Below are 27,383 nucleotides of genomic sequence, written 5' to 3' on the forward strand. Positions count from 1 at the left end.
TGAGATGCTAAGAAGTGTTTTTATTGCAAGCACAGCGAGCAGAGAGTGAGTTGCTTATGTGGAGAGTGACCAACGGTCGATTTCAACCAAAACCCTCTTCAGTATTAAATGCCCATTGCAGTCAGGTGTACATCATCTCTGCCATGTGAGACATTTTCTTTGGAATATACAAGTAATATTCCAAGTATCCTGAAAGATCTTCAATAGTCACATCATCCACATAGGCCCTGGCTTGCTCAGAGCAAGATCGTGGAGAGCTTGAAGGAGTTCGGGATGCCAAAGGCTGAGAGTGGTCCTCAGTGACTGTTCTTCTCTCAGGTGGCACTGGGAGAGCGTTCTGCAAGCCAGAGAATTTGTACACTTCCATCTCTTGCCACCGCCTACACTGGCAGATCTTGTCCAGGCACGCACATGGCTTGCTCATGTTTTCCTTGGACACAGACTGAAAGTCAGAAAGATGTGTGGTCTTTAAACTTGTTTTGACTGTTAGAGAAATGGCAGCAGGAGAGTTATTCAATTTGTTTTCTGGCACTTGCTCTGTAACAAAAGCCAAAGACTCGGTACCAACTCCTTTGGGGCCAGCATCATTGACATGAGTACTGGATTGTTCCTTTACTTTGTCCGGAGGGTCAGCTGGGCTCTTGCATACTAACTGGCTGCATGTGGAAGGTGGTTTGGTACTGCAGTGAATAAACTTAGGAGGAAGAATTGGAGACTTGGAACGCCTGCGGCGCTGGGTTCTCACTGCTCCTCTTGAAGGTTTCCTCATAGACCTAACAGTAGAAAATACACAAGGGAGTTTTATTCAGTTGCCAGTTGCAAGTACTCTTCCACTTCTGTGAATTAGGACAGGCTGCTAAATGAATGAATGAATAAGATTTTTTTAAGAGGGAATGTAGGAGGTAAAAAGGTACTTAAGAAAAGTTGTCTTTCATGCTAGCACAAGAGCAGCACAGAAATAATAGCAAATCAAGAATGGAAGAAGGATAAACTAATACTTTAGCTATCATTTGAAAATGTAAAGCATGAAATACACACAAAACATTAGGGAAACAGAGGCAAGAGACTCAGAGACAGAACACCGATATAGACAGGATGCTGAGTGATTATGTAATGGCACTCATGGTTTAAAGTGACACATGCCACAGTAGCAGCTTACTGGATACATGTGTATACTTCATTTCAACCCAGGTGTGGCTGAAGAGTTTCACACATATCCATAGAAATGTTTCACTTGAACTTTGTAGCTTTAGAAACAATATCAGTGACAAGGGCTGGGCAAGGAAATCCAGTAATTTGAAAAGAGAAATGGAAAAATGCAAAACATTTTGCAAACAAATGTGCCGAGGATCCTAAATCAGCAACAGAATCAGGTACTAGATTTCAGCCCGGTGTGTTCACATTTCCAAGTCTTATCAACCACAGGTTGCTCTTACCCATGCCAAGTTTCTTTAGAGGCACATGTGGTCTTGGGTTTGCTTTCATCAGTAGTTGTTCTAACCAATGCTCTGGTACTTGTCCCTTCACCCTTCACAGAAAGGGCTGTAATAGAGCTGAAAGAGAATGTATAATAGTCCCATGAATTACATTCTTTTTTCTCATTTTTTGAATTATGTCAAGATAGACTGGAGAAGTTTTGAATCTCCTTTCCCAAAACTTGCTCATTTTATGTAGACAGTACTGCCTGAAGCAAACTGCTTGCAGAGGATCTCTTAGAAGTCATTCTTTCAACCCTCCTTGACCACTGAACCATTAAAACGGGGAAAATACAAGTGTTCTAAGTCTTAATAGGTTAAAATTCTGTGATGAACATACATAACTTAAATAATCAAATACCTGTACCATTGTTCTGTAGTAACAGAAATGTACTGTAGTAACATTTTTCCCTCTCATGCATCTTTTCACTACTCAAGCCACATAATGTTCAAAAGAGATGTGCGAAGTGAGCCCTGTTCGATTTGGATTTGGCCCGAATCAGGGACAGTGATTTGATTTGTTGATTCGGATCGCTGTCCCTTGTTTGATTCAGCTGAATCTGAAGATTTGATGCCAATTCGGAGAATCAGAGATCTGGACATAGACACAGCTTGAAAGGTTTTTTCTACATACCTCAAGGTACCAGTGTGGCTTGTGAATGCTGTGATGCTGGGGCGCATGCCAAGCATGCTGGGGATCCCCCCATGCTTCTGTGGGACACTCCATGCACCCCAGCATTGCAGCACTGATGAGTTGCTTGGTACCTAGAGGTATGTAAAAAACCCATTTAAAGTTGTGTCTGTCCAAATCACTGAATCTTTCCGAATCAATTCAGAGATATTAAAGCAGGGGCAGACAATTCTTTTGGGTGGAGGGCCGCTTACTCAGTTTGGAAGCCATCGAGGGCCACATGACAGGCAGCTAGGGGCTGATAAATATTAATTTTCTATATTTTTTAGGGGCCCCGCAAACCGGATAGAATGGCCTGACAGGCTGCATCTCGCCTGCAGGCCGCATTTTGCCTACCCCTGGATTAAAGGGTCCTCTGGTTTGATTCAGAGATTTGGCCACCATGGGGGGGGGGGGGCTATGGGAAGATTTTATATGCAGGTTTCTTTGAAGTGTGATTAAATACTAAACATCATTCTCTCACTTACTGAATATTGATTTAAAAAAGTAACTGAAGTGGCTGCTGTTTGGCATCTAGCTTTTAGCCACAACTATTATAATTTTCCCAGAGAAACAGACTCTGAAGAAAATGCCCCTTTTTAAGATGGACAGATTAAAAAAACAGTCCTTCCTTTACATAAACAAAACCTATTTGTATCTAAGGAATATTTAACTAGAAATACAGTACTAGTATCTGTGTCCAGGGAGAGAACCAACTACAAGAAACTCTTTGCAGCATTACAAACATGGCCAAAGGAGCTACCAAGTTATAGCATATTACAATCTCAGGGCCCTGGAAGATTTACTTAGCTCTCAGACCCACATTTTCAAAGCTGAACACACTTAACAATTACTACTATTGTGTACATAGTTATTCAGCAGATATGTGCAAATTAGACTTGCAAATTTGAAAGTTTAGGCCCATGTCTGCAATCTCCTGGGAAGTCCCTTTGTTCTGAAAAAGTCAGGTTGGGAAAGTGCATGCACACTTTCAGCAGCTAAAGAAACCATTTGTACACCCTTTCATAAAAGACACAGCAGAGAACACCAAGGGGAGCGTGATGTGCGGCCTATTAGTGGTATAACATGAAGAAAATCAGTCATTCCTTAGTTAAAGGCAGCAAAGAGCTGGGGCTGAGTTGCAGTTTAAAGACAAGGAGATAAAATGTCACAGTAGAGCAGAAGGCTAGAGGACAGACCTTGGGCAGTCAGTGGGGTATCAATAGAGGTGCACCAATACATCGGTCCAACATTGGATCAGCACCACTATAAAGAAAATAGGCTGTATTGGAAATTGGCCCAATGTGGCTGATAATGTGGCTGACATACACGGCCTGTGCATGCATGCAGCTGCAGTGCAGCACATAGGTGGTGAGAAGCACATCCTAGCTAAATGCAGCTGGTAAGTCTGTTATGGTAGAAGGGGAAGGGGTGTTGGGGGGGAGAACCGGATCAAGGCCCCCACAATGATTAAGGGAGTGGGGCTGGGGCAGCAGCTGCCCAGCTGGTGTGAGGCAGGTGTGGGATGGAGCCATGGCTTGTCTGGGGAGTGCGGGGGGGGGAGGAATGCCCCCTGGACCTGTGTGGGGCAGGCTGCAGCTGTGAGCTGGGGCTGGGACTGTGCTGGGTTCTTCATGGTGGGGGCTGGGCCAAGTTGTGCTCAGGGTAGACGGTGCTGGCGCTAGGAGTAGGGGCTGGAGAGGGGGGCTACAGCAAATTTTGAGATGCCTGCAGCCACCTCCCTGTAGCCCCTACCCAGTGCCACCATCACCCACCCCAAGCCCATTCCAGCCCCTCCTCCCTGCCCCCAGCAGCAGCCTGCCCAGCACAGATCCAGGGCACACATGCACACCCCACCCCTGTGCAGAAGTGGGAGCTACCCCACCCTCCCCATGCCCCCGGACATGGCTCCATCCCATGCCCAGCCCCGGCTGGGCAATGCCTGCCCTAGCCCCACTCCCTCCCTCACCATGGGGGCCTTGATCTGCTTCCCCCCCATGCCCCTTCTTTCTCCACTCCCCTTCCATCACTACTAGTTGCATGCAGCTCTCCATTCTATATCGGAAATTGGATTGGTATCGGCCGATATGCCTCCTTAAAAACTGGCTATTGGTATTGGCCCCAAAAGTCTATATTGGTGCACCCCTAGGCATCAGTAAAGCTTAACCAGAAGGAAAAAAAGCTCAGCCAATAGGATCCATGCTCACTCTGTTTTCAGGAGATTACATAACATCAGGCTAAAATATTCAGCTCACTTGACAAACAAGACAGCTCTGAGCCACTGTCATGACATGAGACTAATAGGAATTTATGATACAATAACCTCATTTCCCTTAGTCACAAGTATGATTAATTCCTTTCACTCCAGTGTTCATCACAGCTCTGTTCCCCACAGTTTTTCAGTATCCAATCTACAGATCATCTTTGCACTTTGGTTTCATTAGATGGGACTTTTGTGGAAAGTCCAAATACTATTCAGTCATGTTTTTACTAGGACTGAGTCACAGCTATTCCAAGCTTACCAAAGCAGTCTTATCCTTTGCTGTTTTAGGCTTCTCCTAACACACACAAAATAAAAATGCTAGACACATTTTACCACACTCCAACACTGGAAGACTCTTTGTGCACATTAGTTTGAAAGGGCACTGTTACTAACAAAAATTTACTCTTAAGTACTTTAAAATGAAGACAAAGCCCATATTTCTAGGCAGAAAATAAAATGAGCATAGAGAACAGAAACGAGTCAGAGAAGGGAATACACAGCATCAGTGTTACAGTCAGGATGACAATTGGAAGTATCACTATGTTCTAAGAATCTTTACTTTCAGGTCTCATTAATTATTTGCCAGGCACTTGAAGTTATAGGCTCTGAAACATTTCATCGTACTGAAGAGAGTTGTAACAACTTCCAATTTTTAATATACTAATTTGTTAGAGCAAATGCAGATATTGTTGAAATAAAACTGCTCAACATGTGCAGTATGTTCATTTGCTCACTGTGTTTCCATGTGTTAAGGCAGGATACTACAAATCCATCCAAAACCTCCATTTTCAGACAGCTGTATTAGTCCAGAGGGTACTTCTATGCTGAGTCTTGATACACTGGTTTCAGCTACCCAATGAATCATTTCGCACTATATTGTTTATGCTGGGGGAGGCGATTTTCTGTAAAGTGAAATTCAGTTCATACCCCCTTGTCCTAGGTGAGAGTCAGTGGTTATTTAAGAGGCCAATATATTAGAACTAAGGAAATTCCTGATCTAACAATCATCAACAGAGACCGCTCAATTGAAGGCCGAGTGTGAGAAAAACCATCCTTGCTCTGAAGAACCATCATATCAGAAAAAGTAAAGCATTCTAAAGAGAGGGTCCTGGGCAGAGGAAGTAGGATGTCAGATTTTTAATGATCCCAGTAAACTGTATTGATACAGGACTGAAAGGCTCTGGGAGGCTTCCTGACACACCTAACCAGCTTGAAAACAACTGAAGCCTTGTCTACTTCTTTATTTCAATCACCAGTGCAAACACACAGCATGCACAAATGCTCTGCAGCATTATTTACACAAGGGCAGATCAGCCTGTTTTCAACAAGTGTAGTTTGTGTTAACGTAAGTTACGCTACATTGGTGTAAGCCAGGGGTCAGTAACCCCTGGCACACGTGCCGAGCGTGGCACGCAAGGCCATTTTCCTCCGCACGCGTTGGGGCCGGGGAGGCAGCAACTATTTGCAGCCTTCCAGCTGCAGTGAACCCCAGCTCTGGGTAGCTCGGGGTGGACAAAATATGGCCCACGGGCCAGATAGGCCATCTATCTGGCCTGTGGGGCCCCTAAAAAAAAACTTAGAAAATGAATACTTATCTGTCTTTGGTTCCTGTCAAAAATGACAGGAACCGGGGGCAGAAGGCCCCAGCAGGGGCTTCTGGCCTGGGACCATGTAGCTTCTTAGCTGCACTGGGCACCAGCGCCAGAACCTCAGGTAAAGTGTGGTGGGGGGAAGGACTGCGGGCAGGGAAGGAACCTGGGGAAAAGTGGCCCTCCCCTGCCCCATGGCTGGTACTCCCTGCTGCAGCTGTTTGCAGCCCGCATGGGGCTGTCCTGAGCAAGCACAGGCAGCCTCATGTGGGCTGTGAGCAGCTGCAGTGCAGGGCACCGGGTGGGGAAGGGACGGCTTTTCCTATGCTCAGCACCAGCTTGTAACCCACCCCCACAGCCAGCCTGAGCCCTGCACTGGCTCCAGGCTCACCCACTGGAACTGCGCCACAGTGACAGAAGCTGCAGCCCCCCTGCTTGCCACACCGCGCAGTGTTTGCTGCTGCTGCCTGCTTGGAGCTCGCGCACTGGGCAGCCCAAAAGTGGTGGTGGCAATTACTGCCTGGCACAGCAAGTGGTGGGGGCCACAGCTGCTGCAGAGCAGCCCTGACAGGCAAGCTCGGAGCCAGCGCAGGGCCCAGGCTGGCAGTGAGGGCGGCTTACAAGCTGGTGCTGAGCATGTGAAAAGCAGCCTTTCCCCCACCCCATGCCTGGTGCCCTACGCTGCAGCTGCTTGCAGCCCACATGGGACTACCTGTGCCTGTTCAGGACAGTCCTGCATGGACTGCGAGCAGCTGCAGCAGGGAGCGCCAGCCATGGGGCAGGGAAGGATCGAATTTTCCCCCGCGCTCAGCACCAGCTCGTTCCCTGCCACGGAGCAGGGGGGTGGGCTGCACGCGGCCCCCGCCTGTACCACGGCGTTGGGGGGGTACTGGGAGTGAGCGGGTGCACAGGGCTCCCCGCTGCCTTGCCACACTTCCCCTGGAGGCAGGGGCAGCAGCGAGAGGAACAAATCTGCACTGCTGCCTACGCTGCTCCCATGTGCCCTGCTGCACCGGGTTCCAACACTGCTTTGCAGAAGCAGCAAGGGCAGCAGAGCAGGGAGCACTGCCGGTATGTGGTGCCTCCCCGGAGCCAGGGCTGGGAGGCAGCTGGGGCCAGGGCTGGGGCCAGGGTGGAGAGGCAGCAGATGTTTACAACTGGCCCAGGTTCTGGGTAGCTGCTGACAGGTACAGAGCCTGGGCTGGGAGGCAGCAGGGCTGGGGGGCAGAAGGCATAAGCAGGGCATCCTGCCATGTACCCCCTGCCCTCATTTGGTTTTTCTGGCAAGCCAGCACTCCAGCACCTTCCAAGGTAAGCATTGTGGGGGTTTTCAGCACTCCGGCCAAAAAATGTTGCCTACTCCTGGTGTAAGCTATCTGCAACAGGGGCTCACACTGGAAAGCTGGACAGCTGTAACAGAGGGTGAAATCTAGAGCTGACCAGGCCTGAGTAAAGTCTGGATACAAAGGTCAATCAAGTAGCAGAGGGGTGTCCCATTAAAACCAAAGGAGAAGGTAACTCCTTTTGCTCTAGTAGAGCATTAGGTAGTGCAGTAAATACCATTTTACGCATCTTACAGGTAACAAGGAGTCCTCCTATGCACAACACCTTCCATTTCAACATGTTCTGTTCAAAACAAAGGTTTGCAAATACTGCCCCAGAGAGCAGAGTACCATGGTCGTGTTCCCATGTCACTGTAACAAGAGCCCCAGTACTGACATGAAAAATAAATCACTCATTTCTAGGAATGAGACAGGAATCCATCATCATGAGTGGCTGCACAACTGGCACTGCCAGTATAGACTAATTACAGTGCTAGTAGTCCAGTGATGTGGACATGCCTTCTGGCAAATGGAGGCAAACCAGTCACTTCACATGAGAAACCAAATGCTAGAGCTCTTGATCACTGGTAGCCCATCTGGTATTGCATTAAAAACAGATACAAAGTATACCATTAATTCTCTAAACCATGAAAACCTGCTTAAAAACAACCCTCTCCCCAATTTTAGATTGTCAAACTAGACTTAAGGCTTGTACTACAAAATCATTCAGCATCTACCTCAGCTCACCCAGAACTTATTTACAGAGTAGCTCTCCAGCAGTCCTCCGGCTGTACAGCCCCATTAGCACTCTGCTGTATACTCACCTTGCTGTGTCAACTCTTAGCTTTTTAAAAGCTGTCTGCAGACTTTCCTCTTCTCCATCCTTGGCTTCTGTTTTCATCATCAGGATGCCTGATTGTTGACAAGTTACCATATAATGCTGAAAGCAGAGAAATCACATAAGAAAAAACACAAAAACCAGAGGCAACCAGTACTCTGATAAAAAAGGTTGAAATGATTGTCCAGAAACAACATAACTCACTAGAAGTAAACCCAGTTATAAAACTGCATGTAGAAAGCACAAATCACTGTAATAAAAGCAGCTGTGAGCAAATTCAGGAAAAATTATGAAATACTTAAAAATGGAAGGGTCATCGCTTCCTCTAGTACACCAGATCTCTACTGGGGACTCTCCTGGCATAACTAGGGCACCTTTTTGCAGGCCATTGGTAAACCATGGCTTAAGAACTACTCTAGTGTCGCTTTTGCTGCTTTTTCCTGTCAAGGTAATAATGTAGTGATAATAGCAAACCAGGTTAGAGCATTAGTAAGTTTTATAAGATGTTCAGTCCAAATTTTCCCCTCAGTTTTCAACTGAACATTGTTACACCACAGTATTTCAGAGTAACTATCCGTTATTAGCATTTAACCCCCAAAACTAGTTATCCCATGCCCCTTCTGCAATTACCTGTCCAGTTGGATATAAATAAATGTTAAGAACAAGCCTGTGTATTTAGTTTGAATTCAATACATGAAAAACAACAAACAAAAAACCTCCAAAAAACTTGTTTTAAATTAATTTTGAAATTGCAACAACTTCACTAGTGCTTAAATGTTCTAATACATAGCAATTATTTAAATATGTTACAATGATGATGAGTCTTCCTCATATTTTAATGAGATACGGTTATTAATTTCTAATTATATGCAGATTCAGAGTGGGGACACCAACTCTATCTTCATCACTAGCAGTTACAAGGGCTGAATTATTTTCTGTCTTTGTAGCGAAACAATTGCTGTTGTTTACATTCTACCAAACAGAAGAACTTTTCAGTGTGTTGTTGCTTTTGTTGTTTCAGTCCAGCTGACCAATGTAGAACCCATATTTTCTTAGTTGAGTTAATTCATTCAAGGTTGGGAAAATGATAGAGGTGCAACTAATACATTGGTCTGATATTGGATTTGTACAGATATAAAGAAAACTGGCTGCATCAAATATTGGCCTAATTTGGTCGATAAGTGCCCGCGTTGCGTGCAGCCGCAGCACAGTACTCAAGCAGCAAAGAGCAGAGCTGGCAGTGTGGAGAACTGCCTCCAACTGGTCAGTTTGGTGTGGTGGAAGGAGATGGGGGAGGGAAGGGGCATGGGAGGGGGCAGATCCATGTCCCCCACGGTGAGGGAGGGGGCAGGGGCAGGCACTGCCTAGGTGGGGCGGCGGGTCCAGAGCCACAGCTTGTGGGGGGCAGGGGAGGAGAGAAGAGAAGGTAGCTTCCACTGCTGTTTGCACCCCAGGAGGACATGGTGGGGCATCTGCCCCCTGGATCTTCATGAGGTGGGGCAGGTGGGCTGCAGCCAGGCTCTTCTCAGCGGGGACTAGGCTTGGAGCAGGCACCAGTGACCCTGGGAGGATGCTGCACCCCAAACTTCACCATCACTCTGCTCTCAGTGCCACTGTTGCCAGCCACCTGGCACAGCCCCAGATGGAGAAGGGGCATTGAGCCAGGGCTGCAGCTGGCAGTGGCTATGCAGAACAGTGGGAAAATATGGGGTGGATCCAGCATCCTCCCACTACCACTGGCACCCGCTCCAAACTGAGCCCCCGCCGAGAAGAGCCCTGTGCAGCCCCAGCCCGCCCTGCCCCACACAGATCCGGGCACCCCCTCCCCCATGACCTCCTGGGGTGCAAGCAGCAGCAGGAGCTGCCTCCCCTTCCCCACAAACCGCGGCTCTGCTCCTCCCCTTCCACCACACCAGACTTACCAGCTGGAGGCAGGTGCATCAGAAATGCGATTGGTATCGGCCGATATGCCTTCTTAAATATCGGGCATCGGTATCGACCCCAAAAATCTCTATTGGTGCACCCCTAGAAAATTATTAAGAACTACAAAAGCAAAAGAGCTTCTCACTCCCTGTTCTCTTCCATCCGTGAATAAAAATCACATGGGAGAGTATAACAGTAGGGAAAATTCAGAGGATATGAAGCCACTGTCATGGGTATCTTGATTGGCATTTTAGAAATCCTGCTAAGCAGCTACCTTCACCTCTAGAAGCCTAAGTATCTTTAACAATCTGGGGAACGGTAACCTGAAGCTAACTGGGTGCATCTACATGTGCTATTAATGCTATATAAAGGTTTAATGCACAGTAAAATACTACATAATAAGACTTCCCTGAGGGCAAATCTGCTGTCAACAGGAGCAGCCTGGTACAAACCTGCTTAGTCTGCAGCAGCCAGGGGGAGCTCCAGGCTCCCCTAGGATGCTAACCCAGGGCTGGCAAAGAGCATGGGGTCACACCCCATGCACATGGGGCCAGGAAAGCTGTCAGCTGCAGCTGTCTTGTTGCCCCATACACTCAGGAAGGATCCTGATGTGCAGGGGCCCAGGAGACTGTTACTGTTGCAGAGCTCTCCAGCCCCCTACACATGACTACAAGCCCAGTGCCCAGCAGGGCTTTTCCATGCAGCTGGGGGCTGGCCAGGAACTGTCCCTTACGGGGCAGCTCCCAGATAGCTCCAGGCTGCACAGGGATTTTCCCACACAGCCCAGACCTGGCTGGGAGCTGCCCGCAGCCGCAGGACAGTTCCTGGCCAGCCGCAGGCTGTTTGGGGAAACACCCGCACAGCCTAAAGCTGGGGTGGGTGCAGGGGGTGTGCAGAGAGCTGCCCTAGTGCTGGGGCTGACCAGGAGCAAATTTGCAGTAGCTAACTGTGCAGCAGACTAATTTACTGCATAGTAAATGGAGTGCATGTGTAGATGGTGACTCTTTAGTAGATTAGTCTGTTGTGCAGTAAAGCACCTCATATAGACATACCCTCTGTCTATGACATACCCTTACTGACTAATTTACCCTTTATTTGCCTAGTACATCAATTCACTTTAAATAAAAATAGGTTAACAAGATTTCCCCCTTATATATGCAACTTTTTATTTAATACAAATTTTAAAACTGTTTCTATAATTTTAATTAAATTCCAATTTCCATCCAAATGCCTCTTGACATACTAAACAAAAAAAAAGTTTAGCAATTGAGGGATGCATCACTCACTATTTTCTAATACAATAATATACAAAACCTGGGAGCCTACCTAAATATTTTTCAAGCTATTTAAGCATTTAAATAAACATATATGGAAACAATGTATCCTTCTTCTTGGCAAAAAAAGAAACCAAATTTTGTTTAGTTTAAAAACATTTGGTTTGATGACTGCCAAGAAAATGAAAACCTTCTTCAGAAACTAAGTAGCACAAATGCATAACTAGATTACAATAAACTATTCAGCATTTTTTGTTTGCTGACTTAAGTCATAATTAAAATGTACTTTGGTTGTCACTAGCCCTACTTGGACATTAACCTTCACAACCTCCCAGTCTTTTTAATCATGTTTACTGCCCCTTTAACTTCTGCCAATTCATCAGTATTACTTGTAAGTGGTTGCAAAAACTGAATCCACAATAGTTCTACTAATTTAAACAAACTTTAATATTTAATATTTAGTGTTTAAACTGAAGTTTTCTTGGCTGACAAAAAGTACTCATATGCAAGGGTGATTACATTTATAGTCTTTTAAATCTAAGACCTCCATATATTCATATGCTTACACGCAGCTGTCCTAACACCCAAGTCCCTACTATGGTGCTGCTTTTTGGCTAGGATGAATTAAACTCTGCATGATTACAAAGTCACTAGGAGGATAGATACTGAACACCTATTATCCTGAAGGCTCAGTAATAAGAAGTATTAACTCCAATTCAACAGTATCCATTAATTTAATTGCAAATATGTTAATTGAAGTAATTCCAAGTCATTTATATCCTTGAAAAGGCAGCAGGTTTCAGTAAGAGAGACTTCTAACAAACGAGGAGACATTTACAAAATCAAAAATGAAAACAAAAAACAAGATATATTCTGCTACCTAATAGTCACTTTCTACATGGCCTCCCACATCTGTCAGCTGATGATTCTGCTACTTGCTCTAGGATGACTTCACATTCAAGCAGCCAGATGGGTGTCATGATGACACACAGGGAAGGGTGTGCGTGTCATAATGTATTTGATGCATGTTTTATGTTACTGAGTCAGGCAGCAACTAAACGTAAGAGAAACTGATAGAAGACTGGTCACTGCAGTATTCATCTGAGTAGACAAGCAGGAAAAAAAGGAAACAGCCTGGTTTACAATATTCTCTTACTCGGATGCTGGTACGCCTTGGATTTATTGTTCATGCAAATTTAGTACATGGTGGCACCACCTCACCAAAATTATTCTTTTTTGACACAAACAGAAAGTGTTAATGATACTGTGCACTTCCTTGGACCTGAAGCTCTGTCCATGAGTATCATGGAAGCCTTGACCTCAACAAGGAAATAGATGATTTTTTTTGAAGATATCTTAAACAACACAGCTCCCACATGTAGGGCCACGCTGTGTAGTTCCAGATCTCTCAGGGGAAAGCTTTTAATCTCAATTCCAAGGGGGATGGCTTTTAATGCCGTGACACTTTCAGATCAAGTGGACCATTTTACACAGGATCCAGTCACACTGACGCTATTCACTGGCACAGGTAGGACTACGCAGAGGGACATTACCCAGTGAATTCATTCATGTGCATTTTACAACGAATTCACCTTATCAAAGTCCTTCCAGGACCAAACTAGTACAGAAAGGAAACAAGTTATTATTTGCTGATCTCGCACAAGACAAGAACTAGGGGTCAAAAGTAAAACGAGCAGAAGGTCAGTTTAAAACTAACACAAGGAAATTCTCTCTCACCAGTGGATCAGTAATGTGGTGAACTTGCTGCCACCACAGGCTGAACAGTTTCAAAAAGGGGCCGAAGACTTTTGGAGGAAAGGGGCAGCAGTAGCCACCGAGCAGAGGAGCAAGAGGCAAAGCCTCTGAGCGCAACCCTCCTCAACCAGCAGTTCCCAAACTCTGACAGACTACGCACCGCCAATTTAAAATGATGCGACCTTACATTTTTGTCATATGAAGTCATTATAATAAAATTTTTAAAAATTTGTTAAAACGCACCACAGATTGGGAACCACTATCCTACACACCTTACACACCGGAGGCTGCAAGGGGGAGAGGATCAGTAGGGCAGACCCAGGCGGCGCTCGCAGCCCCGCGACGCAAGGGACTGGGCGAGACCCGGTCAGCGACAATTCCCACCGAGCAGGGAAGGACCCTGGGACACCCCCCACTAACTGGTGAAGCCGCGGGCCTTAGTCCCCGCCGCCCGGTCTCGCGGGCCCCCTGCTGCGATTCGCAGGGGCCGGGGCCTGTCGCCACACCACCGCCGCCCGGGCCCAGAAGCCGCCGCCACTGAGAAGCAGCCGGAAGGAGAGGAGGCGAGGCGAGGCCGGGCCCGGCCCCAGCGCGGGCGCTTCCTCCCGGGCCCAGCTCAGCACCACCCCAACACCACACTCACCGCGCTCGGCCTGGCCCCGCGGGCGCCGCCGCCGCCGTTGTGAGGAAGCCCCGCCCTCGCGGGCAGGAAGCGACGGCAGCCGGGTCGGCCCGCTCCGTAGCTCGCAGGCGCAGCGCGGGCGGGGCGGGCACAACAGGACGTTCCGTTCCCCGCGCGCTGCGCGTCACTTCCTGTTATTTGGAGTCCTCGGATGGTGAGGCCGAGAGTGGGTGGTGAGTGACGCAGCGGGGCCGGGCCGGGCCTCCAGCCGGGAGAAGGGGGTGGGGGTCGGGGCACAGGGGCGGTTGCAGAAAGTCACTGAGGAGTCAGAGACTCGGGGCCCCGGCGGGAGGGTCCGGAGTTCGCCTGGTCCGTCCGCCGGAGAAAGCCTCGGAGGACGGAGACCCCGCTCCCGTCCTGCCCGGGTAGCCTCGCCACCCTTCTGCCGAGAGAGTCTTTCTTAATATCCAACCTGAATTTCCCTGGCTGCAGCTTGAGTCCGTTGCTTCTTGTTCTGTCGCGGGCCACCACGGAGCACAGTCCAGCTCCATGCACTTTGCAACACTGTGAAGGCTGCTATTCAGTCCCTCCTCACTCTTCTCTTCTGTAGACTAAATAAGCCCGGTTCCCTGGGCCTCTCCTCACAAGCCACGTCCCCCAGGCCTCTAACCATTTTCATTGCGCTCTGCTGGACTCTCCCCAGTTTATCCATGTCCTTTCTGTAGTGGGAGGCCCAAAATTGGACACAGGACTCCAGATGTGGCTTCACCAGTGCTGAATCACATCCCTTGATCTGCTGGTAACGCTCCTGCCAATGCAGCCCAGGATGCTGTTAGCTGCTTTTGCAACAAGGGTGCTGTTGGCTGGTATCCATCTTACTGTCCACTGTCACCCCCAGGTCCTTTTCTGCAGAGCTGCTGCTTGGCTAGTCAGCCCCCAGTGTTTTATCATTGACCCTCACCAGACAAAAACAAGAGGTCACAACATGAACCTAGTCAGTCATCGGTTTAAAATTACCACCAGGAAGTTCTTCATTCAGCGCGTCATGAACACGTGGGACTCATTGCCACCAGATGTGGTATAAGCTGACAGTTTAGCCAGCATAAATAAGGGATCACACATGTTCTTGGAGGAAAGGGGCATCGGTAGCTATTGAGCAGGGAGCGCAGGGTAGAGGCTCCAAGTGACAACTCAAGTGAGAAAGGAACAGTGGGAAAGACCCTGGCCAGACCCAGCAATGTCTCCCTTTCAGCACATGCTCTGTGCCACTGTGACACGCAGGCCTTTTCATGTGCCATTCCTGAACATGGGCCAGTGCCCACCGAGTAGAGCCCCTCTACTAAGGGCAGCCACTAAGGGCACACAAGTGACTGTTTGACACAGGCCATTTGATGTGCTATTCACTAGCTATTAGCCCCCCTTAATAAGGAGGGAGCACTAAGAGCACATCAGTGACTGTGACACAAGAGACTGGGCAAGACGGACCTATGGTCTGACCCAGTCAATGACAATTTTATGTTCTTAAATGCTGTCCTGCAGTAATGGGTCCTCAGGCACTATTGGGAACCATTTAGGCATGCAGGTGGTTCTTGTGTTGTAGATCCTGTCCTTAGTGCCATTAATAACAAACTTTCTATGCATCTCTTGCTTCTTGCAAACAGATTTGTTAAGACTGAACATAGTACCATCAGGGACCTCTGAACCAAAATAATAATTCTTTCCAAGTTGTATATAGGATTAAATAGCAAGTGGGGCTGGAAGAGACCTCCATAGGGCACATCTAGTCCAGTCCCTTGCTTGAGGACCTAAGTCACCCCATTCAAATCCGTCATCAAAACTCTTTGTAAAACTACCATCTGCCCTGACACAGCATAAGACATCATGCCCAAACTTGCCACAGGGAAAGCAGGGGGACTGCGGCATCCGACATCCTGCTGCTGTAAGTGGATGTTGATGTGCGCTTAAGAAATCCCAGGTGGTGGGTCCCAGTCTGACCTTGTGGTATCAAGCAGAGGGAAGCAACCTCCCCCTCCCCCAAGTCTGTACCATTCTAACCATGGGATAAAATTCCTTCCTGGCCTTAAATATGGTGTTGCTCTCACCCTGAGTAGTGGGGCAAGACCTTTTATCCAGGAATCTCCAGCTTTAAATCCCAGCAGGATCATTGGCACACCCCAGTCAAAGTCCCTGGCCTTGGCTGCAGCCAACACCCAATGCCCCTGAGAGACACTTAAAAAGACACTGTTGCATGTAGCAGAAAGGGCAGCAAGGGTGGAGAGGTGGGATTATTTAGCATATGTACACAAAAGTTAAAAGCTGAAGCTTTTTCTTCTGTTTGGGAGCACTTTGTTTGCAGGCTTTAATAGGGTGCCCTATCAAATTAGTACACTATAGTTCTGGAGTGGATAGAAGCGTATTTAAACTTGCCATTGGATAAAAATAGGGTAGTGTTCTCTTCCCTTTTTAAATACAGCATTATTTTATGGAGATAAGTGTTCCCTTAATTTGGCCAATCACTTTCATTGTTTAAAAATAACCTGTGTTGGAAACAACAACACGCAGCATGGCTGGCTTGTTTCTGTTTGGGTTTGTCCAGTTCAGAAACTGCCTTTTTTCTTGTTCCTGGTGCTGGTTGAAACTGAATTGTTCTCGAGACAACTGAAGGGTCTGGTAGTGGGTAGATAGTGGGTAGATTTTCATATCCAGGACACTGTTTATTGTTTAGCAGTGACTGACCACATGCCCAGAAGGATATTTGTTTGCTTGTATGTACTTTATTGACTGTGGTCTTATGGTCTTGTCTGGGTGAATCCTGTCTAAAGAAGGATAAGTTGCAGAAGCAGTGCAACTCCCTTAACTATTTCATCATCTGCAGTGCCTGTGCACTGACCCTGGGGGAACCTTGTTCTGTTTCTCAAGCTGCTCCCCCACTATGTGCATCATTCCCAAAATGAGACAATTCAACCATAATAGAACAGCTTTGAGCTCTAAATCAGGGTTGTCAAATCTATGTCCTTGGGTCCAAATCCAGCCTGTGGGACTGTTCAGTCTGCAGAATTCGGGGATCCCTGGATCCTAGTAGACATGCCATCAGTGGCATCTCCCCTGGACCTGTACTGCCATCCAAATGCAGCTCGGCATTACTGCATGTCCCTAGACCTGCACTGCTGTGCAAATGTGGCTCTGCATTGCTGCCTTCATGTAACCCCACTGTAGTTGCTACTGGTCCTGCAGATCCAGCCCAGGAGGCACCCCTGCAGTCTGAACCTGGTCCAGGGTGAGTTGACACCCTGCTAAATCATTCCACTTAGGTGGAGTGCAACCCTGCACTTGAAATTTGCCTTGCTTAGTGTGATTTTAGCATACTTCTCAGCAAAGGGTGTACATGCTGTTTTTTAGGTTTTGTTTCTTGTGTTGTATGTCAGGCCAGAATAGGGAAAGAACAGATAAAAGATTTTTTAGATAAATGCATAATATATTCAAGCTTGATGGGGCTTGCTGATATTCCTCCTTGAGTATTAAACTAGCTCAGTGGTTCTCAACCTTGTTAGACTCAAAGAACCCCTTATTAGACTTGAGAAACTCCTCCATAACTTTTAGATATTGAACACAGCACCCTATTTAAAAAATGAATGCATTTATTACAGTGCTTGCCTCTTTGCAGAAGGGTCAGGCAGTGGGGGCAGGAGAGCAGTCAGGCAGGGAAAGTCTGAGCCTGCTCCTGTCTGCTTATCACCTCACTTATTTCCTTACATTCCCTGTGACACCCAGTTGAAAATCACTGAACTAGCTTAAGCAATCTCTGAACCATCAGCAGTTATCTTTGAGAGGAGGATAGGGAGTTCCCTGAAAAGTGGACCAGGACAGACCTATTACCTGTCTGTAAAAAGAGGGGAAAAGGAGGAGCTGGGGAGTTACAGACCAGTCAGTCTGACTTTAATATCCGGAAAGATTCTGGAACAAATTACTTATTGATCAGTTTGCAGACATCTAGAGGATAAGATAATGAAAACAGCCAACACTGATTTTTTTTCAAGAACAAATTATCAAGCCAATCTAATGTTCTTTGACAAGAGAACTGGCTTGGTAAGAGAAAAGAGATATCTTGATTTTTAGTAAGGCTTTTGATGTTCTTCCACATGATCTTTTAAGCGCTAGAGAAATACAGTTTAGATGAAATTGTGAAAGGTAGGTCACAGCTGAATATCTACTCAAGTAATTATCAGTGGTTCGTTGTCAAATCGGAAGGATATTTGAAGTAGGGTCCTGTAGAAGCCTATTGTGGGCACGTTAAATTTTTTTGTTAATTACTTGGATGATACAGTACAATGTAAACTTATAAAATATGGATAATATTAAGTGCCTGAGGGTTGAATGCACTTGGAAGAAAGGATTGGAATTCAAAATTGGAAGCTTGATCTGAAATCTATAAGTCAAAGTTCAGTAAAAAGAATTTCAAAGTATTGCACATAGACAAGAGAAATCAAATGTGCAAATATAAAATAAGGAATGACTTCTGAGGTAGTACTGAAAAAACAGATGGGGGAGCATAGAGGACCACAAACAGAATGAGTCGACAATATGATTATATTGTAAAGAAGGTAAATATTCTGGGATATTAACAGGAATGTTTTATGTGAAGCCTGGAAGGGATTTATTTCATATGGCTTCAAGCTGGGGAGGCCTTCCCTGGAGTACAGAAGTTAAAATGACCATACAGCAAAGTAGCAAAGGGCAAAGAAAGCACTTCAAAGACACCCTGAAGGCAAACATGAAGAGGTGTAACTGACAACAACACTTGGGACACCCTTCTCAGGACAGCAAAAATGGAGGAAGGCTCTTTGGGAAGGACTTCAACACTTCAAAACAGCTCATCAACAGGCAGAAGAGGAAAATAACAGGCAAAAAGAACATCAGAACATCCAACGCAGCAACGCAGTGCCCATCCCTCCTGGAAATACCTGTCCTCACTGCGACAAGACATGTGGATCTACAGAATTAGGCTGTGGAGCCACCTGCAGACTCTGTTAAGATCCTTGGAAGACAATCTTACTTGTTCATGAGTGATCACCCATCATTGTGGCTTTAAAAAGGAGAGCCAGAAGGGACAGCAGTGATAAGAGCTTTAGAAAACATGAATTCTGAGAAAAGAATTGGGTTTGTGTGTTCTAGAAAAAAGTGACTTATAAATAAGATAGCAATCAGTTGTTTTTTTATGTATGTTATGGGTAGAAAAAGAAACCAGTTTAATTTTCAGAAAACAAAGGTTTAAGGTTAGGTATTAGGAAAACCTCTCTAAACGTAAGGAAAAATAAGGGAATAGTTTACTTAGAGAGGTTATGGGATCTTTTTAATTAGTTTAACCAAATCAGTCAGGGATGGCCTAGGTATACCCATCCTGCTTCAGAACAGGGTGGTAGAATAAGATCACATCTTGATGCCTCTTCCAGTCCTACATTTCTATGGTTAGTTTCTCTTTGCCTTATTGATACAACTTTTTTAATTCCACAGCATATGTTGTTGCAACAGGAATTTGCTTGATTAGGCTTATCTACTGCACTGTTAAGTACCTACATGAAAATCGAAATGCCAGAGTTACTGTTTTATAAACTGATACTTTTTGCCAAAATCTTATGCTATATGTTTAGTGAATTGTAAATTGTTAAATTGTAAATTCTGAGTTTGCAGTTTATGCAGAATAAGTGCTAATGCAGTTGTTTTAACCTGAAGGATGAGATATTGATCCCATATAGTATCTTTCAGTTGTGTGGAGTTCTTTTCAGAAACAAGTCTTCTGTTCTTGCTATTAAATCACAAATTTGTCTGTTTTTCAGTATACAGTATATGGCCCAGTCAATGATACTCTGACAGCCCATCAATGGACTTGGAAGCAAAAGATGAAGAGGAAGAGAGTCTTCAGACAGCTTTCAAAAAGCTAAGGGTGGATGCAGCAGGGTAAGTGAACAGGCAAAAAAATCATAAATTTCACAAATGTTTAACAAAAAATTGTGTGTGTGTTTGTTTTGCGTGGGTCAGTACTTTATACGTATTACCTAAGTCCTACAGCCTTGTTGTATCCACTGTGGCAGGCAAGTAAAGAGCATAGAAAGTTTGCTTCAGACAACCAACTTCCCTTCTGGAGCACAACAGCTACTTCGTGTCCAGTACAATGCCACACAGTCAGCTAGTATAGAGAGTGAAGAACACTGTATCTTGAAACTGCAGAGAGAATACAGAAAAGTCAGGAGATGATAATTATTTGTCCACATTAGTGGACTCATTCTTAGAAGAACTTTGAGCTTTGAAAACCTGTAATAACCTCCCATGGACAGGAACTCTAGCAGTCCACCATTGGATACCATGATGCTAGGCAATGGTTCACAACTGAGTTTGAAGGAAGGGTACTAATTACCATTACAAGTAGCATTCCTGGGCCCCCCTGTATATCCTTTTCAGTCTTCCAACCAAGTACTAACCCTGCTTAGCTTCTCATCTCTCAGGAGCTTACTGAAAAAGTTTGCAGGCTTCCCTTGAAACAGTTATTTGATGGGTTTTTAACAGAATAGGATGTGTCAGTACTACATAGTATTCATTCTTTAACCAAGTGTGTGAGACAGTAGAACTGTGCAGTCTAGTGTAGTTATGTTGCGTTTCACATGATTCCACATAAGAGAAGGCCTCCAGGAATATATGCAGACAGGGGAAGTGCCTAGCATTGATGGTGACTGTATATAACCCAGTCAGGACTGTTCTAGACCCAGGACTTTAAAAAGTTAGGGTTGAGCTTTTAAGTTACTAAAAATTTTCTGCATTGAGTTGTTTTCTATTAAATAAACTGCGGGAAAGCCAGCTGCTCTTTAGGTGGGAAAACTTAGGAAATGCCCTTACTGTATGTACCTGTTGCAGCTCTTCTAACAACACTATTGCTGAAAGAGCACACAAAGGTAAAACTCTTGCTGTCTTTCCTGATGACTCTTTCCACTCTTCCGGCGTATTCTCCTCTTCTCCCTCATGTAGTCAGGAGGATTGAAAAGGCAGATCAATCCAGGAATGGTATGCTATGTAATCCCCAAAAACTTCGGGTGTCAGGGAGTCCTCCTCCGAGGATTTGTCCACACCAGATATGTAACTGGGAGAATTGAAAACACACAAATAGCTGCTTCGCTTCTATGGCCACATCATCCTGCCTGCCAGCTAGCTCTTTGGCCTGATGCTAAAAACCTGTCCTTGTGTTTTCAATGAAACCAGGAATCTGTTTAATAACATGTAACAGTAGAAATTGGAACTTGAATTTACATTCTGGTAGCACATCCTTTTGACAGGGATAAGGTGTGACCACAGTCTGCAGACAGTTTGAGAGCATACATTATAGCCCTTTCTTAATACAGCATTTTTCCTTTCAGATCTGTTGCCTCTCTCTCTCCGGGTGAGGGGACAATTCTGAGAGCACCGATAAGAGCAGCTATGGATGGAGCCAGACCACAGTCTGTCTGTTCAAAGGAGACGTGGCATGGGTAAAACAAATTAACAGGACTGTACATGTATTCCCCTCTTCATCTGAGATCCTGAAGATTTGCACAAAGTCATTTCAAAAGGGTTATTATTAATTAAACATTTTTATAATTGCACTTACTTTTCTCATTTTTTGTTTATAAAAAACTCTTAAGTATTTCAATTTGATTGTTGTCTAAGAGCTTTTCAACAAATAGTTGAAGCAAATACTATTTGCTGTTTCTCCCTTAGAGGCATACCTGTAACATAGTGTCACAGTAATTCGGTTAGTTATCCATGATTTCTTTGAGAGCGCTCTCCTTTTGGTCTTGTACTAATTTTTCCCCTAAGGCTTGCCATTCCTTGAACCTGAGAGAGCCCGTTTCCTTCAGATTCCTCCACAGTCCCTGGCTCTCAACCTATCCTTTCACAACAGCTGCTAATAAGTAACTGCCTTTCTTTGTAAGAATCAGAACATACTTTCACTGATTGTGTTTCTGTTTTGCTGTTTCTAGCTTTGGCAAAACAAGTTGTCTATTTTTAGAGCCAGGAACTCTAAAGGTAACAGTTGGGCCCATGGGTCTTTCAAATGTACTCAGATGTTCCGTTATAGTGCTTCAATTTTCCTAATCTTCCCAGACTGTTTCTGAGTTGATGGCTTATGGCATATAATAAGCATTCTGCTACCCCAGCGTAAGTTGCACGGTCCTTCAATAACTAGGGTACATATCAGTATTTTTAGATTCTTACATAACAGCCATATTCAAATACTTTGACTAGGGACCTACCAAATTTGTGGCAGAAGTGGGGTGCACGGCAGCTTCTTTAATCTTGCAGGTTCCCCCATACACCCCACTGCTACTGATTGGTGAAGGGGCGCCACTGCTCCCCACTTCCCACTTGCTCACTCTTGATCGGTGGGGAGGCGAAAACTGCGGTGTTAAATATGGCACCATTTTTGCCTCTGACTGCCTGAGGGGTCATGGTGGCTCTGCTGCTTGCTGCTGACCAGCAGGGAGGCAAAAATATTTTAAAATATGGTTTTTGCTTCCCCGCCAATGAGACCGAGCAGGGAATGGTAAATGGCAAGCTGCCAGGCCCCTCCACCAATTGCGGGGGGTATGCGGGGAACCTGTAAGATTCAAGGAGCCACTGTATACCTGATTTCTGCCACAAATTTGGTAGGTTCCCAACTATGATACATCAGCGCGATTCCTATTACATCATAAATGCTAGCAGTTCTCAGCAGTAGGATACATCTTTCTGCCTGAGTCCATTGCTGCTGTCTTTAGTAGCAAGTATAGTATTTATGCAGCTTAGTGTGGTGTTTAGTTACACAAATGTCTTAACAGCAGTAAATTGTACCTCCTCTGGGTCAACAACACTTCTACAACATTCCACTAAACTTTAGCTGCTTCCATGTAACTCCTCTTGCTTGTAGCATAAACTGGGGTGGAAGTAACCAGTCCCCACCCACTTTCAACGTTATATTTAAAAGTACAGTCACTGTTGTCTTTTGTAACTGATATGGAGCATTGTCAGGGTCTTTGAATGGCAGTTCTCTTTTGTGATTGTTTTCTGCAGCTGATGTTCTAAACCCAGAGGAGTGTTCAGATTCTGTTGATAATTATCATTTAGGTTTGATACTTGATACCGCCATGCTCTGAGGCCATTTTAGAAAGCATTCAGACTATGGAAGAGGTTTCTGAGTAACCTGTTTGTTGGTGTATTGTTCACTGACAGGTGCATAAGGAAGCCTTCAAGAGGGTCAGCAAGAACTCCTCGTCGCAGGCGTTCCAAGTCTCCTGTCCTACATCCTCCAAAGTTTACATACTGTAGTATGAAAGCCAGCAGCCAGTTGAAACACAAAAACCAGCCGGAGGCTTCAAAGAGTAATACCAGTGCAGACATTTATGCTACAGAAGAACCATGCACAGGTGAAAGAAATGATTCCCACTTCACTGCCAGTAGTCACCGAAGAGCCAAAAGTGAAATTTTGGTGACTTCCACAACTAAACATCCTTCACAGAATTTGAGAGAGAGTTGTGCTGCTATTTCCTCATCCTTTGAAACCAGCCTGGATTCTAGTCAACCTTCAGATTTCCAAGCATTATCCAAGCTCAGCAATGGCAAGCAGTGCCCTTGCGTGGACAAGAAGTGCCAGTGCAAAAAGTGGCAAGCCATGGAAGTTTATTCTTTCTCTGGCTTGCGAAGCGTCCTATCAGAATGTGAAAAGGCAGTACTTGGAGTGCATTCTCAGTCCTTGCAGAAAAGATCACCCGCTACTGTGGCTTCGACAGGTTCTCCTCGGTCTTGTTCCGAGCAAGCTCGAGCCTTCGTGGATGACGTGACTATTGAAGATCTTTCAGGCTACATGGAATATTACTTGTATATTCCCAAGAAAATGTCCCATATGGCAGAAATGATGTATACTTGACTGAAGAGCAGAGAATCATTGTGCTGGAAATCTGGTGGCAATGGATGGGTGAAGTGCTCTGTCAGCGCCACGGCTATTTTCATTGCTGTGTTTGATCAAACCTTTCTTTGCACCATACAGTGTAGTTTTTTAATAAAATGGAAAACAAAATAGCTCCTGAACTTAGTTTAAAAGTGTGCACTAAAATGGCTGAAAACCTTAAAGAAAGCATTGTAGATCAAATAAAGTTCTTTTGTTCTTTGGTGTTTGCTGTGGACATTTGAGCTGCCTGTAGTGGTCTCACTGGATACTTTTAGAAGAATAGTCTTTTGTTTGATTCTGGGAATTTCTGGTGTTCAGGAAATGCCCTAAACTGCAACTTTCCCAGGAAAATCCTGCAGATTGAGTGCTGTGCCTTAAATGCTCTGCTGTGTGGTGGGGGATGGAATAATTACAAAATCCCTGTAAGATTTTTATGCTTCATTGCTGAATACATATTCAGCCTTAATCCCAGTCTGTGGTTTTAGCTGAGAATTTTTGTTGTGTTTTTTAAATTATACAAAATGCCATATAGTTTGGATTCCTACGGATTTAAAGGGATGATCATCTTTTCTCTTGGAGCTCTCCGGTAGGAGTCACATGCTACTTTTACCTCCTCCTGGCATAGTACAAACCATTTTCCCTTGGCTTCACATTCCCTTGTATTCTCACCCTAGTTTCTGCCTTTATGTCCTCTGGCATTTCCCCATACCCACCACATCCATTTTCTTTAACAAGCAACAACCTTTCCAGGAAAAAAAAATCCAGGATGGGATCTGGATGCTGTACATCTATGAGCTATGAAGCTGATGGGTTTGAGGCAGTTTCAGGGCTTATACAATTCCAGGTGTGCATGGTGCTGGTATAGGATCAAATTCTCAAATTAAGGAAAAAAATCCCATTTCAGGGACTCCTTGGAGACACTAGAGCATTCTGGACATGTTCCTGTCCCAGAAATCCAAGGTGGTTGGTTGCTTTCATTTTTTTCTCTCCCTTTTTCCTCTGCTCATATTTCCTTGTGTACCCCTCTGCACACAGACACAGACCTTAGCTTTTCCCCATGCTTCCCTGTTCTAATTATTCATGTCCTTCATCCTGAGTAAATCTGATGCAATGGCCAGGGGTTAAAATAGTTGCAGAGGAATAGCATGGAACTGCCACTAGTAGATGCTTCAGAAGAGGCCACTGACACTCAAGCGAGGTGTTTCAGAGGTCAAGAATCCTTCCTCTAGAGCTGGGCTGGCCACACTGGCACAGCCTCTGTGAGTGGTGCACAGCAGATTGGGGAGGGGACAGGCAGTACAGTATCAGTGCAGGGAGCAGAATGCAGAGCACAGGTTGGTTAGACACAGCAGGGCAGGGAGTAAAAGGCAGCATCAGATAAGGAAGGAGTACATCATGGGGAGAAGAAAGAGCAGCAGATCAGGCAGGGGAAGGAAATCAAATTAGCACTTTGGAGGGTGCAGAGCTAGTCTGTGGCAAGCCTGGCAAAAAAATTGGCCCCCAGAGCTCTGGAGCATTGCCATCGCACATTTTGTTTTCTAGAATGCACCCACATTCTAGCATAGTTAGTGCTGATTGTCTCTAAAATACAAAACCAAAATGCTTCCTTTCCAGCAGGAACGGTGAGGGCACAACTATCCCTTTCCTGTGGAAATGAGACCTGTGAGCTGAGAGGGACTCCCAAGGTCACGCTGAGGCAGTTCCTGTTAAGCAGTACAGCATTGCTCCTACCTACTGTTTGCAATTGGGCAGTGACTGGTGTCCAATAGTCAAGCTATGGAATAGAGCTACAGGCTGGTAAGCTACAAAGCTGGTATATCTGAATGTAGAACTGGATGGGGCCTGGCCCCCTGAGCCGCTGAGTCCAGTCTCATGTTCTCAGGTGACCTTTACCCAAAGATTTCCCCAAATCACTGTTCTAAACCCGCCACACACAACATCAAGAACACCTTGCATCATGCCATAGGTAAAAGCAGCAAAGGCAGGGGCTCAGCCAATTACTTGCCACCACAATGACAAGGCAGTAATTGGTTGATATATTCTTAGTGGATTCTAGGAAGAGGACCAACATTTGCCAGTCTGAACGAAGAGGAAAATTCCTTCTGGCCCCCACATTTGGTGATAGTTATGACCCAAAGTGGAAGATTGAGGCTTCTGGTCAGGAAAAGTGTTGGCAGGAGTATCAGTGCAGCAATCAAGAACTCCCAGCCCAGTGCTTCAAAGGTGAACTTCCCCTGTCCTTTCACCAGAAACCAAGTAGCATTTATGAGATTGGGAATCCCTTCCTGTCTCTACAGACAATCAGCAATAACTCTAAAGCATGAGCTTGCCAGTATTGAACTTGAAACAGCATGCGAGGATGAGACAGTCTTGCTATGTAACAGAGTGCTTAGCACAGAGCTAGGACCGGGCCATGAGGCTGTTTGGGAGAGCAGAGGAAGGAAGGAAAGAATGGGAGGAACACTCCAAAGCTTTGGGCTTTCTTTGGATTTCATTTGAAGGATAGAGCATGGGATGGAAATAGCACAAAAGCAGCTCTGACAAACTGTCTATTCGGGTGTCTGGTGTCAGATGAGAAGGATGAGTTGCCAGAGGAGGGTTTGGCCTTCGTTATATAAAAGACTTACATGTGTGACTGTCTTCACTGTTTCTGCTGCCACTCATAAGTCAGGAGGAATAAACATCCCCTGGTAAGAGGCATAGGGCTGGAAGGGACCTCCAGAGGTTGTCTAGTCCAACCCCCTGCCTGATGCGGAATCATCCCTATCCCATACAACTATAATCTAAACTCTATGCAAGACTTGTCAATCCTGATACAACAGACCTAACACCCTAACCTGCCACACGTAAAGCAGGAGAATCATGGCAGCCAAAGTCCTGCTTCTATAAAATGTTATCAATATATGCTTAAGAGGTGGTGGGTGGTGGGGCCATGCCCCCTGCTGCAAAGGAAGGCAAAACCCACCACAGTCTGTACCAATCTGAGCATTGGGTAAAATTCCTGCTCAACTCCAAATACAGTAATCAGTCTGAGTGGAGCGGCAAGACCCTCTCGCCAGGGCCCTCTGGCTTTTCTCCCAGCAGGAGCGTTGCCGCGCCCCAGTCAAAGTCCTCAGGCTTTGATATGGCAGCACCCAAGGCCTCTTGGAAGGCTTAAAAACACCCTGACACGTAGCAGAAAAGGCAGAGGGGGGGGCAGCCAGCAAACCCCAGAAGCACTGGCGTTGCATAGGGGATGCACACAGGTGCACATGCACCCCTGAGCTTGGCAGTGCACCCCTACAAAGAGGCGGTGCCAGCAGTGCCTGTGGGTGGTTGCCGCTCACCCCCCCCCGACACCGTCAGTGCCAGGGGCAATGCGTAGGGGGTGCATGTGCACCCCTGAGAGTGCCAGTGAAGCGCCTGGCAGGCCGCGCTCCCTGTTTAGCCAGCGGGCGGGGGGCAGGCAGGAGCGTGAGCGCAGCCCGCCGGCAAGCAGCCGTGGGACTTCTGGTAGCACTGGGGCCACTTTCATGGTGAGTGAGACCGGCCATGGGGGAACCCCTGCCGGCCAGCGGGATCAGCCAGCAGGACTGGCCACCAGGGGACCCCCCAGTCACTGACTGGTGTCAGGGGGGTATGTGCCCCCCCAACTGAAGAGGCACCAGACACCCATGAGTGGCCTCTGTGGGAGCTCCCCACTTGCCACCATCATGCTCCCACT

The 27,383-nt window shown here is 46.0% G+C and overlaps 2 protein-coding genes across 5 annotated transcripts; one reads left to right on the plus strand and one right to left on the minus strand.

Moving 5' to 3' along the window:
- OSER1 (oxidative stress responsive serine rich 1) lies at positions 1-13,830 on the minus strand. Of its 2 annotated transcripts, none has more exons than XM_019539615.1 (4): positions 13,753-13,830; positions 8,144-8,259; positions 1,437-1,553; positions 1-773 (listed from the first exon to the last, which is right to left on the minus strand). In XM_019539615.1, the coding sequence occupies exons 2-4, from the start codon at positions 8,251-8,253 to the stop codon at positions 122-124; spliced, it is 879 nt and encodes a 292-aa protein (XP_019395160.1). In that variant the 5' UTR covers positions 8,254-8,259; positions 13,753-13,830; the 3' UTR covers positions 1-121. The 2 variants fall into 2 exon arrangements, with proteins under 2 accessions (XP_019395160.1, XP_019395159.1); XM_019539614.1 differs by lacking the exon at positions 13,753-13,830 and adding an exon at positions 12,235-12,392.
- A 44-nt stretch (positions 13,831-13,874) lies between these two features.
- On the plus strand, positions 13,875-23,917 carry LOC109313153 (oxidative stress-responsive serine-rich protein 1-like). 3 transcript variants are annotated; one of them, XM_019539610.1, is made up of 4 exons: positions 13,875-13,964; positions 19,566-19,686; positions 21,135-21,245; positions 22,966-23,915. In XM_019539610.1, the coding sequence occupies exons 2-4, from the start codon at positions 19,610-19,612 to the stop codon at positions 23,657-23,659; spliced, it is 882 nt and encodes a 293-aa protein (XP_019395155.1). In that variant the 5' UTR covers positions 13,875-13,964; positions 19,566-19,609; the 3' UTR covers positions 23,660-23,915. The 3 variants fall into 3 exon arrangements, with proteins under 3 accessions (XP_019395155.1, XP_019395157.1, XP_019395156.1); XM_019539611.1 differs by lacking the exon at positions 13,875-13,964 and adding an exon at positions 16,984-17,008 and having other exon boundaries at positions 22,966-23,917; XM_019539612.1 differs by lacking the exon at positions 21,135-21,245.
- The last annotated feature ends 3,466 nt before the right edge of the window (positions 23,918-27,383 follow it).

Source organism: Crocodylus porosus, unplaced genomic scaffold (assembly GCF_001723895.1).
Source record: "Crocodylus porosus isolate Cpor-Errol unplaced genomic scaffold, CroPor_comp1, whole genome shotgun sequence".
Lineage (NCBI taxonomy): Eukaryota > Metazoa > Chordata > Crocodylia > Crocodylidae > Crocodylus > Crocodylus porosus.